This window comes from Blennius ocellaris, assembly GCF_963422515.1.
Source record: "Blennius ocellaris genome assembly, chromosome: 7".
NCBI lineage: Eukaryota > Metazoa > Chordata > Actinopteri > Blenniiformes > Blenniidae > Blennius > Blennius ocellaris.
Genome location: NC_137656.1, coordinates 2072216 through 2092163, shown reverse-complemented (window position 1 = coordinate 2092163; position 19948 = coordinate 2072216). Strand labels below are relative to the sequence as shown.

Sequence of the window (19948 nt, the reverse complement as noted above, 5' to 3'; positions counted from 1 at the left end):
GTTGGTATTTGTTACATCATTGGTAGGTGTTATAATGTTGGTAGTTATTATTTTATTGGTCGTCGTTACATTATTGGTAGTATTACATTACTAGTAGTTATTATGTCGTTGGTAGTTGTTACATTATTGGTAGTTATGATGTCATTGGTAGTTGTTACGTTATTGGAAGTTGTTCTGTTATTGGTAGTTATTATATCATTGGTTGTTGTGACATTATTAGTAGTTATGATGTAATTGGTAGTTGTTACATTATTGTTAGTTATGATGTCATTGGTGGTTGTTACATTATTGTTAGTTATGATGTTATTGGTATTTGTTACGTTGTTGGTATTTGTTACATCATTGGTAGGTGTTATAATGTTGGTAGTTATTATTTTATTGGTCGTCGTTACATTATTGGTAGTATTACATTACTAGTAGTTATTATGTCGTTGGTAGTTGTTACATTATTGGTAGTTATGATGTCATTGGTAGTTGTTACGTTATTGGAAGTTGTTCTGTTATTGGTAGTTATTATATCATTGGTTGTTGTGACATTATTAGTAGTTATGATGTAATTGGTAGTTGTTACATTATTGTTAGTTATGATGTCATTGGTGGTTGTTACATTATTGTTAGTTATGATGTTATTGGTATTTGTTACGTTGTTGGTATTTGTTACATCATTGGTAGGTGTCATAATGTTGGTAGTTATTATTTTATTGGTCGTCGTTACATTATTGGTAGTATTACATTACTAGTAGTTATTATGTCGTTGGTAGTTGTTACATTATTGGTAGTTATGATGTCATTGGTAGTTGTTACATTATTGAAGTTGTTTCTGTTATTGGTAGTTATTATATCATTGGTTGTTGTGACATTATTAGTAGTTATGATGTAATTGGTAGTTGTTACATTATTGTTAGTTATGATGTCATTGGTGGTTGTTACATTATTGTTAGTTATGATGTTATTGGTATTTGTTACATCATTGGTAAGTGTTATAACGTTGGTAGTTATTATTTTATTGGTAGTCGTTACATTATTGTTAGTTATGATGTCATTGGTAGTTGTTACATTATTGTTAGTTAGGATGTCATTGATAGTTGTTACATTATTGTTAGTTATGATGTCATTGGTGGTTGTTACATTATTGCTAGTTATGATGTCATTGGTATTTGTTACATCATTGGTACGTGTTATAATGTTGGTAGTTATTATTTTATTGGTAGTCGTTACATTATTAGTAGTTATTATCAGTAGTTTTATTTTTTTTTTGGTGTGGATTATTTTACACAACTTTGATGACACATCCGTGCGGCACGACGTCCGGTCCGACCGTCGCGCGACTCCGCGGCGCCTCACCTGGTTTCCAGACGCCCAGTCGCTGCACATCAGCAGCAGCTCCGCCACGCCGAGCGCCGCGATCAGGTTCTTGTGGACGGTGGTGCGGTCTGACTTGGGGACGCTGTGCACACGCACGCACGCACGCACACACACACACGCACACGCACACACACACGCACACACACACACACACACGCACACACACGCACACACACACACACAATAAACCATGTGAGTAAAGGTGGCGCAGTGCTTCTGAGGGATGAAGAGAAAATATTTCGCCTCGGCGCCGTTCAGGGCATCCACAGTGCACAATGTTCTGTTTTATTTCTTCTCTCTCTCTCTCTCTCTCGCCCTCTCTCTCTCTCTCTCGCCCTCTCTCGCCCTCTCTCTCTCCCTCACTTATTGATGTGATTCTGGCAGGGTTTTTATGAAATGCTTTTCACCCTCGGCGCCTTGCAGAGTGCACTCCGTGACGTTTGTGACTCACCCCACGGCGATGAAGAGGATGAAGGTGAAGAGGAGGCCACACAGAGACACTCCACAGCCAATGAACGTCAGCACCTGCAGAGCTTTTTCGTTCTCCGGGCTCCTCTGGCGCACACACACACACACACGCACACACACACACACACACACACAGATGCACACACACACACACACACACGCAGTATAAATAGCTGCACATACAGACGATGGGAAGCCGACCACACAAAGCCCAGCAGTCGACCGGAGGCTTCGCCGTGTTTCACTGCCTTACCTGAGCTTCGTACACCTGCAGCAGCAAGGCGAAGTTGGTGGTGTGGTTGCAGTAGCACCCGGTGTGTCCGTACTGTTTGGACACCACCTCGCAGCCCTTGGTGCTCCACCATCCCCCCGCCTCGGGACTGGGGGGGGGGGGGGGGGGGACACAAGCGACCATCACGAAGCGCGCATACGTTTTGTTTTTACCCTTTTCTCTGCTAAAAGCACCTATGTTGTATTTGGTGCCGTGTCAATAAAGTTGAATTGAATTGAAATTCAAAAGGCCTGGACTCACCTGAGGTCGAAGTCCCAGAAGGCGCAGACCGGGTCGTACACGGCGCCAAGAGGACTCTGTTTGGACGTAGGCCGTCGTCATTGATGGTTAAAGTGATGTCGGGATGGGGGAGGGGTGGTTGGGGGGGGGGGGGGGGGGGGGGGGGGGGGGGGGGGGGGGGTTCTTCCTACCTGGATCCGGTGCTGCAGCTGGAAGTGAACTGCCATGCTGACGGGCTGGTCGTCTCCCAGCACCGTGGTGGAGATCACAGAGGAGCCCAGGACGGTGCCCAGATACCTGCTTCAGTTTCAGGGAACCAGGATCAGGGGAGGAACGGTGGAACTGCAGGCTGTTCTTTGTTTTTGTTTTTAAAGCATGAACGCACAACAAAACGATAGAGTGACTTAGGGAATGTGAGCACTGAGCAGTTGGTGGGCCGTCATCTTAAGGTACATCAGTTAGGGGAGGAAGATGCTCTACGGTCTGGATGTTCGAGTGTCATGACTCCCAGTCCATAGTCTCCTGGCACTTGGTGCTTTTATTTTGACAAGTCACCGTAATAACGATGCAACTCGGTAGTTTTATTTTGACAAGTCACTGTAATAGCAACCCAACTTGGTACTTTTATTTTGACAAGTCACTGCAATAGCAACCCAACTTGGTAGTTTTATTTTGACAGTCACTATAATAGCGATCCAACTTGGTAGTTCAATTTTCACAAGTCACTGTAATAACGATCCAACTTGGTAGTTTTATTTGACAAGTCACTGCAATAGCAACCCAACTTGGTAGTTTTATTTTGACAAGTCACTGTAATAACGATCCAACTTGGTAGTTTTATTTTGACAAGTCACTGTAATAACGATCCAACTTGGTAGTTTTATTTGACAAGTCACTGCAATAGCAACCCAACTTGGTAGTTTTATTTTGACAAGTCACTGTAATAACGATCCAACTTGGTAGTTTTATTTTGACAAGTCACTGTAATAACGATCCAACTTGGTTGTTTTATTTTGACAAGTCACTGTAATAACGATCCAACTTGGTTGTTTTATTTTGACAAGTCACTGTAATAACGATCCAACTTGGTAGTTTTATTTTGACAAGTCACTGTAATAATGATCCAACTTGGTTGTTTTATTTTGACAAGTCACTGTAATAACGATCCAACTTGGTTGTTTTATTTTGACAAGTCACTGTAATAACGATCCAACTTGGTCGTTTTATTTTGACAAGTCACTGTAAGAACGATGCAACTCAGTAGTTTTATTTTGACAAGTCACTGTAATAACGATCCAACTTGGTAGTTTTATTCTGACAAGTCACTGTAATAACGATGCAACTAGGTAGTTTTATTTTGACAAGTCACTGTTATAGCAATCCAACTTGGTAGTTTTATTTTGACAGTCACTGTAATAACGATCCAACTTGGTAGTTTTATTCTGACAAGTCACTGTAATAACGATGCAACTAGGTAGTTTTATTTTGACAAGTCACTGTTATAGCAATCCAACTTGGTAGTTTTATTTTGACAGTCACTGTAACAACGATCCAACTTGGTCGTCCGTCCATTAAAATGTCCATGTTCTCCCATTGTATATGTTTATATTGTATTGTTTTCTGCTGCATGTGTGTGTGTGTGTGTGTGTGCCCTCATTACAAAACACGGCCAACAGCACCCACTAGTGGCCCGGCATGCTCACGACATCATTATCAGTATTTTCAATAGGTCACCGTGAAAAACACGGAACTCCTCTGAAACGGAAGTGCAAGAAAATTCCGTGTTTTTTTGCTTGAAACGTATAAACGGGACGTTATGAGGCAACGGGAACGCAGCAACTAGTGGGAAAGACATATTGTTTTTAAAAACGTCGCGTGAACACGTCATATTTTTTTGTAATGGAAACACATGAGGTTCCACTTAATCCTTTTTTTTGGTAGAAATGTGGTTTTAGAATGAAAAAAATAAATATAAAAGATCAGTAAATGAGAGTTTCACCTCTGGCTGCCGTCGGTGACGGTGGGCGCCATGGTGACGTTCTCCGTGGGGTTGAAGAGCGGCCGCAGCGAGCCGTACCACGTGTTGACCAGCGTGAGCGTGTGGAAACCTGCAGGGGACGAACGCGATTCCTCACAGCGTCACCGCAGACGGTCCAAGAAAGGAGGAAAGAATAGAAAAGAAATGTACTTCATTAACGACCGCGCATTGTCGCCCAGCCTCCGTCTGCACTTTAGCGTTCGACCTTGGGAGTGTAAGTAGGTGAATGCAATGCTACACATTCACAAGTCTGTCGTTTGGCTGCATTGTCCGCCGCATTCATTTGCAAGACTGGAATTCTGAATAAGTGGGTTGCCGTGAGAGCAACACGGAGACGGGCGATTGGTTTTTTTTTTCTTTTTTTTTTTGTAGGAAAAAAATAAAAATAATAATAATAAAAAAATAAAAAATAAAAATATCTCCCACCGTTGTTATGGAGATCCTGAATCCGCTGGTGTGGAACGGTGATGCAGTCCTGGCCGCCGTGTTTCTCCGCCTCGGGCCCGCAGAAGCTGGTTCCTCTGGTTCCGTCCTCCAGCTTCTGCTGCTGCACCTCCACCTCTGGAAACAAACGGCAGGAGAGTTTCTCTACGTTTTCATAAATTGGCGCCCGACTCAAAACGACGCCATTTAAAAAAAAATGTTTTTTTTTAATTTCATATTAACTCTTGGTTTATTTGAACATTTTAACCGTTTTTACACTCAGCAATTTTTGGTTAATTCGGATTTGAAATTTTATTATTATATATTATTTTTACATTTTATTAATATATATTATTATATTTTTTTCAATTTTATTATTATATATTATTTTTACATTTTATTATTATATATTATTTTTCAATTCTATTATATATTATTTTTACATTTTATTATTACATATTATATATTTTTTATTTTATTTTATATTATATATTATTTTAAAATTTTATTATATCTTATTTTAAAATTTTATTATTATGTATTATATATTTTTTATTTTATATTATATCTTATTTTTTAATTTTATTATATATTAATTTTTATTTTTTTTATTTAAATATATATATATATAAAATTTTTCTATTATTCAGTTATTTCTTACAAGAAGGGTTTTAAATGACGCCTCCAATGTACCTTGTGTACTTCTCATGCACTTTTTCATTCAGGCACCGAATAAAACTTTTAATTTCTCCCGCAATTCAAACACGCACTGTGTTCTAGACTGATAAAAACCTGCACGTCAGCTCATGAGTCATGATAAAAAGCTTCTTATTATATCAGATTATTGCAAGAGGAAAATATAAAGCCCTGTTATTCTGTTTATTCCCAATGAGTTGTCAGATAAAACTTTCAAAATACTTGAAACGTTTACATTTTTATGTTGCGAGTGGACAAAACAAATAATTTTCCAATGACAGTCTATTTATTTATTTGCTTTCAGAATATAGGGAAGACATGGTTATTAGTTCAAATGCAAAACATTTTTTTTATAGAGAAGGAAATATTGTTACTAGACTACAGAAAAACGTCAGTAATACCTGCATTACTTTCTCATTACCATTATATTTAATCAAGAGTAAATAAATACTCCTCATTCTATGTTCTTCATCATTTTGTAACACTGACACTGATATCGGCTGAAATGACATCATTATTAATGGGAATGTTTACATCCAGTGACTTAAATTTCTCTTTCTCGAATTCTGCAGACCAATAAAAACGCTTGGTTCATCCTCTAAGCCCCGCCCCCTCGCGGGATTGCGTAATGCAGGTCTGTTGGTTGATTGGTTGGTTGTTTTGTCCGGGACACGCCCCCTTCTACTTTAAACTGCTACTTAGGCGGAATCTAACCGGAGCTACAAAACACATTTAACCAATAAAATGAGGCGAACGCACGAAAACAGCGTTTCTTTTTGTTTTGATATATAAAAACAAGCCGTGTCTTTTGTTGCATGAATTTTTTTTTTTTAATCAATCTCTCTTTTCAGCGACAATTTTGACATTTTTAAAGCCGTTCTGTTTTTTTCCCCCCTCATTTTTAAACTTTTGTTTTCTTTTACAAATCCATGTCGTTTTTGTTTTCTTTTAAAGCTGTTTTAGCAATTTTTTCCCCCATTTCTTGTGGTTTTAGTCATTTTTTACACCCACATTTTAGCTATACTAGTTGTGTCTTTTAAACAAAACCTTTTTAGCCAGGAGTTAAACGTCGGTTAAACGACCGGGACCCGGTCTGTACCCCAGGAGCGTTTTAAAACTGGACATTTTGGAAACTTGGCAAAACTGGTACCGGTTGACCTTTCCGGTGAATATTTTAGATTTTTTTTTTTTTTTCCCCTTTCAATTTACTGACGGCGAGTCGGTAAAGCCCGGTCGCCAGCCTATTGAAGCTTCCTTTGAATAGCTAGAGAGGTGTTTATATAAGATAACTTTGCCCTTTAAGGGGTTTTTGGTTTTTTTTGGAAGGGGAGCAGCGACGGAGAGTCAATGTTTATTTCAGATTTTTAATTTTTTTGTCTTTTTCCGATTGGAAAAAAAGAAACGGGTTTGATTATTGAATTAATTTTAGCGTTATACTCATTAGATTTTTAATGGAATTCTTTTATTTTCCACAGTGACCGGTCGGATTTCTCGCACATTAGCCGGCGGGGTTAAGGGTCACATTGGCGATTCAAACCTGTTGATGACCCCACCCCCGCCCCTCCCCCAGCCCCCTCCCCCACGGTACGACGAGAACACGGCGAACACAAACGCTTTCTATAGCTGGAAATCTGTAATCACTCTAACGTTTAGCCGTTCTGTCACCGATGCTGAATAGATTTGAAAAGGCGTGAAGGACGGCTGTTACGCAATCATTTTATTTCTGTGTGTGTGTGTGTGTGTGTGTGTGTGTGTGTGTGTTTTTTTTTTTTTTTTTTTCCTCCTGCTCGGCGATGGAACCGTGGAAACCGGACCCATCCGACATTCCTCCAGTGGGTCGGAGGGTGGGTGGGGGTGGGGGTGGGGGTGTGGGGGGGGGGGGGTGGGGGTTCTGGCTGCAGGACTCACTGATGTTGGGGCTGTGGATGGTCAGGTGACTGGTCTCGGCCATCAGCCGGGGGCTCAGGCTCGTCACCATGCGGTCGATGCTCTTCACCACGTCCATGGGGCCGTTGACCACCTGGAACACACACACACACACACACACACACACACACACACACACACACACACACACACACACACACACACACACACACACACACACACACACACACACACACACACACACACACACACACACACACACACACACACAGGAGGAAGCCATCAGCGATCCTCGGCACTCCAAAATGACCATTTATCGGGCCGGGCACAATGACAGAAGGGGCTTTTGCGGCGGCGGCAACTGTGGATAGGCCTATAATGCGAGTTTTGGGGTGGGCGGGGGGTTTAGGGGGGGGGGGGGGGGGTTTACAATCATGGATTTTGCCATTGTTCCATCCTGAAACCCCGCATTCCGATTTCAATATGCCCGCCTAAGAGCAGAGCCTTGGAGACGGAGCCGCGAGAAGAGTGAGCGAGGGCTCAGTACGAGTACAGCCACAGTATTTTCAGAGTGCTTCTCCTCCATTGAGTCTGGGCTGAGGTGGCCTTGGATTGCTGAGAGGCCTAGGGGGGGGTGGAGTGGGGTGGGTAGGGATGGTGGGGGGGGGGGGCACTGAGCGAAGCGCAGCACTTGCCATGAGGCAGCCTCCATACGGATCCATACGATCCAAATAACATCAAACGTAAAGGAAACATACAAACAGAAAGAAAAAAAAAAAACGCATTTATGAGAGTTCATGGGAAAAAAAACAAAAAAAACTACAGCGATGAAAAAGATGAGGTGGATGCTTTCCCGTCTCCAAACTGGAGGAGCGCTGGATGATGCAGCTATGTGTTGATTCCGCGGTTTGTGTTTGGTCATTCCTCTGCTTGTGACGAGCCGCCGTTCCTCCGGATGTACAGATACATACTGTCCTCTAGTGGCTTCAGCGGGAAACGACCCTGAGCTGCTGTCTCCTCCACCTCCAGGAGCTACGACTCCTTTCAAGGGTCCTTTAGATCAGTGGTTCCCAACCTTTTTTGACCAGTGTACCCCTTGAGCTGGTTTCCATGTGAAAAGTACCCCCTCTCTCGTGTGCGATTATTCGCCTTAATGTGTACTTATATTTAACCCTTTGTCTTTCTATCTATCCAACTGCTCATTTAAATAAAACAATTATTGTGAGTGTAAAAACATACCTTTTAATGAGACACTTGCGCTTGCTTGTCTTTCATAAGTCTTTCATAATTCCTTTTTTCACTGGGCTCCCCTGTGCCTGCGTCCGAGGCGACGGTAGCAGTAGCGGTAGCTGGACGTTTACTCCTGCCTAGCCATGCATCCATGTTTACAGTCGGTATGCAGCTAGAGTTAGCTAGCTTCGCGAATCGTGCGCGCCCGCAGCAAGAATGTGAACCTTTTTTTTTTTTTTTTTTTTTTAAAGCGCGCCACTTTATAGTCTTTTCACATTATGTGCATTGTAGTGTTACAATCACTGTGGACGAACTGCTACTCATGGAAAATAAACGTATGGCCTTACTAAAATTCATGATATAATACAATATAATATAGTATAATTTTTTTTTGTGTGTGTGTGTGGATACCGTAGGCTAATTTATAATCTTTGTGCGTACCCCCTGCAATACCCTCGCGTACCCCTAGGGGTCCGCGTACCCCCGGTTGGGAATCACTGCTTTAGATCAGTGTTTTTCAACCTTTTTTTTGAGCCAAGGCACACTTTTTTGTTTGGAAAAATCTGGAGGCACACCACCACCACCGCCCGAAAATGTTAAAATGTGAAACTCTGTAGCCTCTATTAACAATATAAAGTCTTTCTCATCAAAGTTTTATCAACAGGAATCAAGTAAATACAGAAAAAAATGTATTTCCCAAGTTCCTTTTTTTTTAATAGTGACTCCCTCAGTGTGAAACCTGGACCTGATGGATGAAGAGCTGAGATCCTGGTTCACATTCTTCCTTTTCAAAAACTTCTCCATCACTGTCACTGACACAGTACTTTGATACAAGATGGTAGCAGGAGGTGGAGATTAACCACACTGACGTCTGTCACTTTACATTTCACCGGCAAAGTTCTGTGCTGCCCTCTAGTGGCGAAGAGTATTTATACATGATTACTCTGCAACACACTGTGGCTGTGAGAGCAAATGCTTTTTTTTTTAGAAAAAAATGTGAAATTGGATACTTTCCCACGGCTCACCTGACTAGATCTCGTGGAAACACCAGTGTGCCGCGGCGCAGTGGTTGAAAAACACTGGTTTAGACTTCATACCCAAGTCTCATTGGGTGGAACCGATGGTACGGTGGAGTCCCTCGCCTCACAGCAAACAGACTTTGATTCGGACATGAAACACTTTTTAACAGTTGTTTCAGATGGAATCTACAATAAGTAAAGTCAGTGTTTATTCGGGACGAACATGGAAAACCAGTTCTTGTTGAGAACCGGCTCCCAGTGTTTCAATTCGTCGGAATCGATAAAGAACCGAATCGTGAAGCAGAATCTTTCAATCAAATCCGAACGTTATCAATTCCCACCTCTAGTATTTATGGCACAGTATATTAAAAATCAAATTTCATGTTCAGATGACAGAAGAACATCTCTTAAAAAAAAAAAAAAAAAAAAAAGGATTTCACCTATAATAGTACTTTTCAACTGCTTGATCAGCTCCAAAGCCCTTTAGGTCCTTACTGATATTCACCCACAATCCGGGCGTTCAGTCGTTGAATCTACATTGTGGATGCAGATTCAGTGTTTTCCAGACACACTTGAATGTAAAAGTCAAGATGTCTCAGCCACACCTGCTTCTTTTCTCACCTTTTAAATTCATCTGCCTCTTGAGAGCTTATTAACTGACAAGTGAGAGTCTAAACGGCTGAAGTGCCCCTTTAAAATTCAGTGTTTTACAATATTTTGGACAATTTTTTTCAATTTTTAAACGTACGTTCAATACAAACAATCCTCAAGGAAAAAAAACATCTATTAAAGAGTTTGCTATGGTTTTACGTCGAGGTCCAGATGAAGGTCGGATTAAATTGTAATATTTTGAAGGAGTCACATCACAAAACGTCACGTATAAAGTGAATTTGTCGAGTTTATAGCCCGACAGCATTGTGAATAATATGCATTAAAGTATAATATTACCGTGATTACAAGTCCGTGAGGAGAAAGCCCGAACGTCCCGACTGCTCCTGAACGCAACACGCCTGACCGTTTGCAACGCTAGCACGAGTAGCTGTGATTAGCATAGCAGCAGAGTTTATTATGCTGGAGGAGAAGCTCAGAACTGCTGCCAGCTCAGCTAATGCTAACGCTACGATAACACAGAAAATGTTAGCATTATTTAGCGTCTGTCAGTGTCGAGGGACTATTGGCGAAGCTACACGTAACACGGGAGGTTACTAGCATAGATATAAAACACTAGATGCATCTCGGTGCCGTTTGTGACGTGCCGACAGCGCCGCCATCTTGGGGAGGTCACCCGCTCGTGCTAAACAGGGATCCCAGGCTACAAAAACCTTCGTAGCTCGCTTGCTAGTCCACGTAGCAACACAAAAAAAGTGACCAATCGGTAGATGACGGCGTTGTAGCGCCTCCTTATGGAACCCGTACCGATGGGCTCGGTACCTCAACGGTTGGGTACGGTACCTCTGGTACTATCCACAACCTTTGTGATTAGAAACACACACACACAAAAAACCCTGTACAGTACCACGTAGTGGAAACGTGGCTTGACTGCGCATCACTTTAGGGCAGGGGGGTCAAACTGATTTTAGTTGAGGGGCCACATCAACCTGATCTGACCTCTGGAGGCCCAACAAGTCAAACAGAACATACTAAACTGCAGATATGGACAAATGTCAACGTCTTTCCTTCTTTTGATTCTTTTTTGTAACTGCAAGAAATTGCCAGTCAATTCTGAAATATACATATTAAAGGAAATCAGATATTATTATATTTGCAAAAAAAAAAAAACCCTGTATCTGGATATCGTATTTTTATTCAGGATTAAAACAATTTGTTTGAGTTTACATGTCTAAAGTATCGTTTAACATAAGTTGGACTCATTGTTTTATTGTGAAAGGCGTTGCGTCATGTGACCTCCACAGATGCATTAATGTCGGGAATCAAATTCTGACCAAGGGCGGTTTTAAATGTCATTTTTTTTGCCAATCTAGTGTTTTTACATCAGCCTCTTGTCACTTTTCATGTTTATACTTTAAAAAACAAAATCACATGGCGCCGGATTAGATCCTCTGGTGGGCCGGTTTCTGGCCCCCGGGTCGCATGTTTGACACCCCTGTTTTAAGGGGAAGTGATGTAATAAAACCCAACCTCAAGTGGTTTAGTGTGAAACGCAGGATACGAACAAGTTGCAAAAATAAAACCCTCCGTGAGGCCAGGACCCGCCACGCGTGTTCGGATCCCACAATGCACTCCACCTCTTTGATGGCCTGCCACTTGAGGGCGTTGTCCTCGCTGATGACGCTGTCGGCCACGTTGACGAAGTTCACGCTCAGCTCCTGGACGTCCTCCGGCCGGCTGCGGTCGTCGGGGCCCGGCGGGGGGACGTCGGCGGCCAGGGACAGCAGCTGGACGAGGGACACCATGTCGGCCGGCCGCAGCCCGTCCCGCCGGGTGTCCTCCAGGGCCCGGGCCGAGGCGTCCAGCAGGGCGCCGGCCTGGGACACGCCGCCCAGCTCCAGGGGCTGCGGGCCCAGCGCGATCTGTGGGGAATGCACTCCCATTAAACTTTTTACAGGGTTTAGTTCATTTCTAATTGAACTAACTAGACAAACTGAATACTAAAAAAAACTAAATATATATATATTTTCCAGCTGGAATCTGACGCTGCGCTGCGGTTTTCACATTTTTTTTTTTTTTTGAGCCCATTTTCTCTCTCATCTCACCTCAAGTGTCTCCCCGCTTTGTGCTGAGCAGACAAAAGCAACATGAACTTCAAATATCAAAATCCTGGAGCAAAAAAAAAAAAAAGACATCTCTGAGTTCATCCTGCTTTGTACGTCGTGTACCGCTCAGAGTCTTGTTGTTTGGCAGGGGTGGGGGGGGGGGGGAAGGAGTCTTTATATACTTAGTTGATTTGTTTTGGAGTATCTCGCCCAGGAAGTTTACAAACCTTGAAGAAACACTTGAAAGGGGATTTTTTTTTTTTTAAACAACTAATGCGGCGTCTGCATGGGCTCATGGTGAACAGTAAGCCATCAAACTACACTTGAATTCTCGAAACAAATCAATGCAAATATCTGGTGTAGAAAACTCCTTGAGTTCACATGTTCACAGTCTCCACAAAATTAAATACCATCCAGGACATTCCTGCTGCTTTTGCAATCAAGTAAATAGTGAATACTTCCAGTTTTTAAAAAAAAAAAAGAAAAAAGGAACAAAAATTTCAGACAATAATTGTTGATTATTCAACTTTCTGCTCTGGTGTTTTTTTGCAAAATAACGATTCTACAGGGTGTGAACTACTGCACACAGCTTAAAACATCATTTGTTATATTTTTCTCAAACATGTCGGTTTTTTCCTTTTAGTTTTTTTGTTTATTTTCAGTTTTGTCATGATCATATGTAAAATCAGTCTATTTTTTATTTAGTTTTATTTGTCCATGAGGGTGAATCTCCACTCTTTGGTTTTAATAAAGGTGCAGTTCCAGTCCTCACCATTGAAGTGTGGGGGGCGCTAGTCAGTAAAAAAAAAAAGAAAAAAGAAAAGTGCGGCTCCACCAGGAATCAAACACACATCACAAATGCACAAAATAACATCTGAAACACTTTAACTGACACCATCATAATTCGAAAACAGTGGCGCAGCAGCGGCGCTGAGCTGTAATTGTGCACCTGGCTCTTGTTGGAAAGCTTCATCAGTTGGTTCATGAACGCAGACGGCTGTGAGCTCTGAGACTCACTCATCTGCTTCACCTTCAGGTAGCGCTCTGCAGCAGAGACAACACGTCATGAGTGCGTGTGTGCGTGTGTGTGTGTGTGTATGTGTGTGTGTGTGTGTGTGTGTGTGAAAGGGGAAAATCAGGTTTCAGCTACACTGAATAAAATGTGAGGTTAACTCTTGTACAGTATGTGAAATGGAAAGTCGGAGGTTACAAACTAGAAGGCATTATTATTATTATTATTATTGTTATTTCAAATATTTTAAGTAATTTTACTTGAGTGTTTCTATTACATTTATTTATTTATTTATTTTAAATTAATTTGTAAATTGGTAAGGATGTAAACTGGGTGAAATGTTACATCATAAATTAAAGACAATAATTAAAAAAATATATAATGCTGTGTATGCAGATCGCCTCGGGGCGGCTCTGGTCTACAGATGTGCAGCAGATGTGCAGCAGATGTGCAGCAGATGTGCAGCAGCTCACCCCTGCTGCTCCTGCAGATGAACGGCAGCGGGTCAGAGCAGTCGGTCAGGTCCAGAGGTGGAAGCTGGTCGGAGAAGCCCTGCAGCGTCCTGCAGCCCTGCAGCTCCCCCTGCTGGTGTGCTGCTACACACACACGCACACGCACACACGCACACACACACTGAGGTCACCGCAGACGGGGGAGTGATGAGTTTGTCACGCGGCTCCTTCAGAACGTCCGTCTCCCTCCTATTGTATTGAAAAGCTCAGATCTTTCCAGAGGAAGTGATCCCAGATGATGTGTGTGTGTGTGTGTGTGTGTGTGTGTGTGTGTGGGGGGGGTCTTTCCCCCACCTCGCTACGGTTGTGGGAATCCCCCCCCACAAATCCGCCTCTTCCTGGTCCTGTCTCACCGTCACTGACGACTCCCAGTTCTACAGAGTTCAACGCACCGCAGGGAGTCTGCTTGTCTTCAAACTGTTTTATTTCTTCTTCTTCTTCTTCTTCTTCTTCTTCACCCCACAGAATGTTCAATCAACTCCCATCTGAGATCGGACTGAACGAGTGAAACCTAGTCTTCATTCATGTATTTTTATTTAATTGATTCATTGCACTTTATGTCTGTTTATGTTCAGGACTTCGGTTCAGCTGGAATTGCATTTAAAGTGCCATAAAGTTAAATTTGAGTTGCGTTTGAGACTGAAAACCGTGTTCTAAATGTTTTATTATTGTGTGTCGTAATAGCGTGTAATTAACACAGTGACGAATATCATTAAACGGGTTAAAATTAGTCGAGTTTCAAAGACAAACTGCTTCTTAAAGTAAATGAAAACCATCATACGTCTGCTGCTTCGGACAGCCTGTGTACTGATTGTCTTTTAGCGTTAGCATTAGCATTAGCGACATTTCAAGCTACTTTCAAAACAAAACTATAGCAACTTTTTGCGTGTTCATTTACACTAAAATTGCTTTCTTTAAAAAACAAAACAAAAAAAAAAACGCAGCTTGCAAAGTGGAACTTTTCAGAAAAGCTCAGACTTCGTCTCCATGGAAATACTGGAAAACACAACTTTTCTGAAATTCTACTGTTGTGCATCGCGGCCGTAGTAAATAATTCTTACGCACATGCTCAGTAGGTGGACAAGAACAACCATGACAGCCTCCAGAGTGTCGTGGTTGTTATATTCTGGATATTGTTTTGAAAACACAAAAGCAAATCCTTTCGAAAACATAAAAACATAAAAACAATGCGCTTTCACTTTAAACGTTTTGGTGTAAACGAATCCTGTAGATCGAAAAGCTTCATTACAGGAAAACTTTAACCTCAACCCAGAAGGTTTGAACTAAATTACTCAGATCGTTTAGACAATGTCAAATGTTTGTCTGCGCGAGAAGCATTTGGACGTAGCATTAGCTTCTAGCTCAGATTTAACCCCGGCGCGTCATCGTAAAAGCCGCCTGTTGCCTCAATCATCCTGAACAAACTGACAACAAGCTGAGGTATCGCCTTCTGCAAGTAGCAGTATCATTAGCTCGTGTGTACAACAGCTGTCGTTAGCATTAGCCCGTGTCCACGGCAGCTGCCATTAGCATTAGCAGCGTTAAAGAAAGATCAACTTCCTGTTCCTCACTCGTTCTCTCTGCGTGTTGCTGATTTCTCAAAGCAAATTTGTTCCCGTTTCTTCTTCTGCTCATTAATTCATGAATCTGTGTTTTTATCATCCCGAGGCCACATGTGGTTCTTCAGCCCTGCTTGGTATTACTGGGAAATCCTTAATCGAGCGAAAATTACAGTTATTATTTGCTTTATTACATCCGAAATCGACAAATGCGTCACATTAACTACCACCGATTCATTATTTATTGCGACACAGTGTTTCGCAACCTTAACAGGTAGGGCTAGCAATTGTAACCTTACAAAAATACCGTTCAAAGTTGAAAAAAATAGACTCATAATGGATAAAATATAGCTTTTATTTGCTTATTTACGGAATTCAAAGTGTAGAATTTTTTATTTTTTAAATCAAGATTTAAAGACAAAAAGTGACGCAGCGCAAAGGGAGCTCAAAAAAGTGAGACAAAAATGTCTCGGCCTTCAATAGTTGGTCTAATTTTTCATGTTTCAGGTTCTTAACGTGCAGCAACATTTCTGGTGGCCTGCGGTTGTTAGTTTTAATTCAGTTGTACGTAGCTTTGAAAGGAAGAGTCTCTGTTTGGTGATCTTTAGCGACATCTATACGTGGTGGTTTAGATCTCATTTGACTCCCGAAAGTCTCTTATGGCATTTATGTCTCATTTCACCTCAGGATGGAGTCGGAATCAAAATAAAATGTGTCGGCGAAGAGAACATGCAGTTTCAGGATAAGTGGAGAAACCCTTACTTTGGGGGTACCCTTACTAACCCCTACCTCACGGGTCAGTCGTGTCCCTGATCTGCAAGCGGGTTCATGAAAATGCTCAAAGAACTTGAACATAAGACACCATTATGATACCAATCATCAAAAACCTACGACAAAGAGCCCACACTAAGCTACGATCGCTGAAAGAGCATTTTCAAAATGGCCGACGAACAAAGCTCCAGGATGCAAGTTTGCCGAGTGACACGGTGACGCGACGAATCGAAGATCCAGCCAACGATCTCAAAGAGCAACGTGGGGGGACGACGCGTGACGGAACGGTTTTCCGTCGCGCCGGACGGGGAAGCGCGGACGTCTTTCTTACCTGGACAGAACAGGAGGGCCTGGACCCGTCGGACCACCGGGTGAACGCTGAGAAGATCGAGGTCCCAGCCGAACAGCCTCTCCTTGGTCGCAGGCGAACACGAGTTGAGCGCACGGACGTGTCTCTCCTCCAGAGACACGTTCCAAACGTTCAGGTCGGTGATGTTCCCGACGAAGGGTTCGGTGAAATTCCCCCCGAAAGAGTCCTGGTCCTGGCCGAGGATGAGGATCCCCTCGCCGTGGATGTCCCTGGAGGTGTCGCTGCCGGAGCTGGCGTCCCTCCGGTCCCCGTCCACGAAGATGGCCCAGAGGCCGGCGCTCCGGCGCCACGCGACGCAGACGTGGTGCCACGCCCCGTCGTTGGGGAAGGACGCCTTGTAGGGCAGGTGCTTCCCGTGGATGATGAGCGCCAGCAGGATGCGGCCCTGGACGTCCACCTGTCCCCGCAGCTGGAACTCGTTGGTGAAGACGGGCGCGGCGTAGGAGAAGATGGTGGACACCTCGTTCCACTCGGGGTCCCACTGGACCCGGACGCACACGCTGATGGACGGCAGGGGAGGGAAGGACGCGTTGACCTGGGCGAAGCCTTCCTGGGACTCCCTGGGGAAGTTCAGCGCTGAGAACTGCAGGTCTGAACAGGAAGTGGAGAAACAGTTCGTTTAGTGTTGGGGGGGAACCCCCCCCCCAAAAAAAACAGTGTTACACACTTTAATCCACAAGCAAATAGTGACTCATGGTGTCCAAACAAATAGTCAATGGAACTAATTGTCCATATGACATGAAAGGCATTTTAAGGAAGAAATTATCAAATGCATGCAAATTATATAGAAAAAGCATAATTGATAGTCCTTCAGTTAGATTTTTTAATTTTTTTTAATTTAAACTCATGAAACTCATTCCAAGTGAACATATCATACAATTATAGTGTTGCCATGTTAACGGGCGTAAAAAGAAAAATAGGCATTATCACTAATGAGTCAAATCATCAAAAAAATAAGAAGAAGCTCCACATGAAAGCACATTTTTTTTTTATGGATTTATAACAAAATGTAAATTATGCTGCAATAATGCAACGGACATATGCCGGACAAATTATCTACAAAGAGCCTAATTTACTTACACTTATTAATTAAATATAATAATTATTAATAATTTACTTATTAATAAATTATCTAAATGGAAAATACGAGTTTCAGCTTGAGGCTGAATTGAAGATAGATCACTGATAAATTTATTGCATTTATATCTAAAGTTCCGCCAAAGTCCTGATCCCAGCGAGACTTTTTAAATCTCACTCGATGGCAAATTCACTCCTGGATTGACTTTTCGAAAAAAAAAAAAAAAAAAAAGGTCACGTAATGGAGGTTCTCCATTTTCTCCCCCCAAGATAACAGCTGATGGTGTTTGTTGTGATATAAACAACAACAACAACAAGAATAACAATAATAATGATAATAATAATATTAAATAATATTAAATAATATTAAATAAATAAATAAATAAATACATACATACATACATAAATGATTTTTATAAAAATAAAATAAGATAAAAACACCAACAGTGCCCACTAGTGGCCCAACATACCAACAACATCATTTTTGATTAAAAATAAAAACGATTTTGATTGAAAAACTATGTGTAAATGGGGCCGAGGATTAAAGTACGTATTGCGAATCATGTCGACGTTGACAGGACGGAAGTAAAATAGTATAAATAAATAAAAAATAATAAATAAAAACCGTGCACATAAATATATTTAGTAGCTTTATGCCTTACCTAACGTAACTAAGCCAAATAATCGCAAAATGTGAACTTTGTTTGAAACAAACAAAAAACAAAAAAAACCCTTGTGTGAAGAAGAAGAAGTGCAGAAGCAGATATTTTGTGTCCAGAGTCAAAAAAAACATCTGAAAGAACCTATATGAGGATATATGCACATATATGAAACCTATATGCAGCATATATGCACATATATACTGCATCTATGCACATATATGCCACATATAGGCAAAATTGACCCACATGGAAAGAATCTATATAAACATATATGTTTTAATATAGGTTTTGAATATATGTGACATATATAAAATTGGCCGTGTTCCTATATTTTATGTACATATATATACATATATGTACATTTATGTACATGTACACATATATATACATATATGTACATATATGTACATATATGTACATAGAATATAGGAAAATGGCCAATTTTGTATATGTCACATATATTCAAAACCTATATCAAAACCTATATTAAAACATATATGTTTATATAGGTTCTTTGCATGTGGGCACATCTGCACACAGTCCAGTTTGGAACGAGAAGACGTCGCCCTGCACTCACGCTGCCTGGCGAGCGCCACCGGCCGGGCGGCTCCTCGCCCCCGGTCCCCGACCCAGACCGGAGAGCGGAGCCCCGCCTGCCGGAGCAGCTCCAGGGCCTCGTCCTGGTCCTCCCGCTGCTCCAGGCTGACCAGGGAGCTGAAGCGGCCCCTGCAGAAGCTCTCGGCCCGGGGGAACGGCAGCGAGTCGTTGACCAGCTGGAGGGCCCACCGCGGCGTCAGGGAGACGGCCGGGTGTTGTCCTGGAAGACCACACGGGGGGGGGGGGGGGAATCAGGGGATTCTGAGCAAGACCGAGGTAAAGAAGGTAAACTAGCTCTCGGGGATTAAAGCTAATTAACAGTCTCACCGTGCGAGTCCCCCGTTCTGTCTGGCCCAGCGTGAGTTGGCTCAGTGTCGCACGCCGCCTACACAGAGGACAGAGTTACTTTGCCGTTAGAAACGCTCTCCAATCAGTTTTCAGTCAGACATTCTTGAAATTCAAAGTTCTCAGTGTTTCATTTTTTAGTTCAAATTGATATTACAGAAGGAAAAGCTTTTATTTTTTTTCTTTTACCACAAAGATGAAGAGCAAGAGTCCCGTCACGAGGCGTCCAATCATCTCGAAGTTCAAAGGTACCCCTCGGTTTGTAGAATTCCCCCTCAATCCAGTCACGGACTATTGGTGCGAAAGCCGGGAGTCTTTGAGGATCCGACGACAGAGGAGGTGGGGAAGCATTTTAATTGTCATTTCGCAACGTCTTGCAGATAAAAAGAACCCCCCCCCCTGCGGACGTCTTCTCGCCGCCACGGTAGGGCCAAGCGTGGCTCGGGGCTGAGACAGAGGTGTTCCCACTGGTTTTCCCCCGTCCGGCGAGTCCAAACATATCCAGACACGTCTCGGATCTCCAGACTGGGAAAGAGCCAGCGATCCCAGTGCATCTGTCCAAGAGTCCCGCCGCCTTCTGGCTGCAGACCCCCCCCCACACTCCTCCCTCCCTCCCTCCATCCCGACCACCCTTTGTCATGCAAATAGAGTCAATTTCTTTTTTTTTTTTTTAAAAGGACCCCTTCTTACGC

The 19948-nt window shown here is 42.4% G+C and overlaps 1 protein-coding gene across 1 annotated transcript in view; it reads right to left on the bottom strand.

Annotated features, from left to right (window-relative positions):
• The window catches only part of adgrd2 (adhesion G protein-coupled receptor D2), a gene marked incomplete at both ends in the record, with an annotated part of 44135 nt that extends 24645 nt beyond the window's left edge, over positions 1-19490 (bottom strand). Inside the window, 15 exon segments of the mRNA XM_080499922.1 lie at positions 1345-1447; positions 1817-1920; positions 2087-2213; positions 2366-2421; positions 2536-2641; positions 4344-4452; positions 4809-4943; positions 7410-7521; positions 11884-12168; positions 13301-13395; positions 13837-13959; positions 16537-17166; positions 18892-19131; positions 19239-19296; positions 19446-19490. Coding sequence (XP_080356048.1) covers positions 1345-1447; positions 1817-1920; positions 2087-2213; positions 2366-2421; positions 2536-2641; positions 4344-4452; positions 4809-4943; positions 7410-7521; positions 11884-12168; positions 13301-13395; positions 13837-13959; positions 16537-17166; positions 18892-19131; positions 19239-19296; positions 19446-19490 — 2328 coding nt within the window.
• Between the last annotated feature and the right edge of the window lie 458 nt (positions 19491-19948).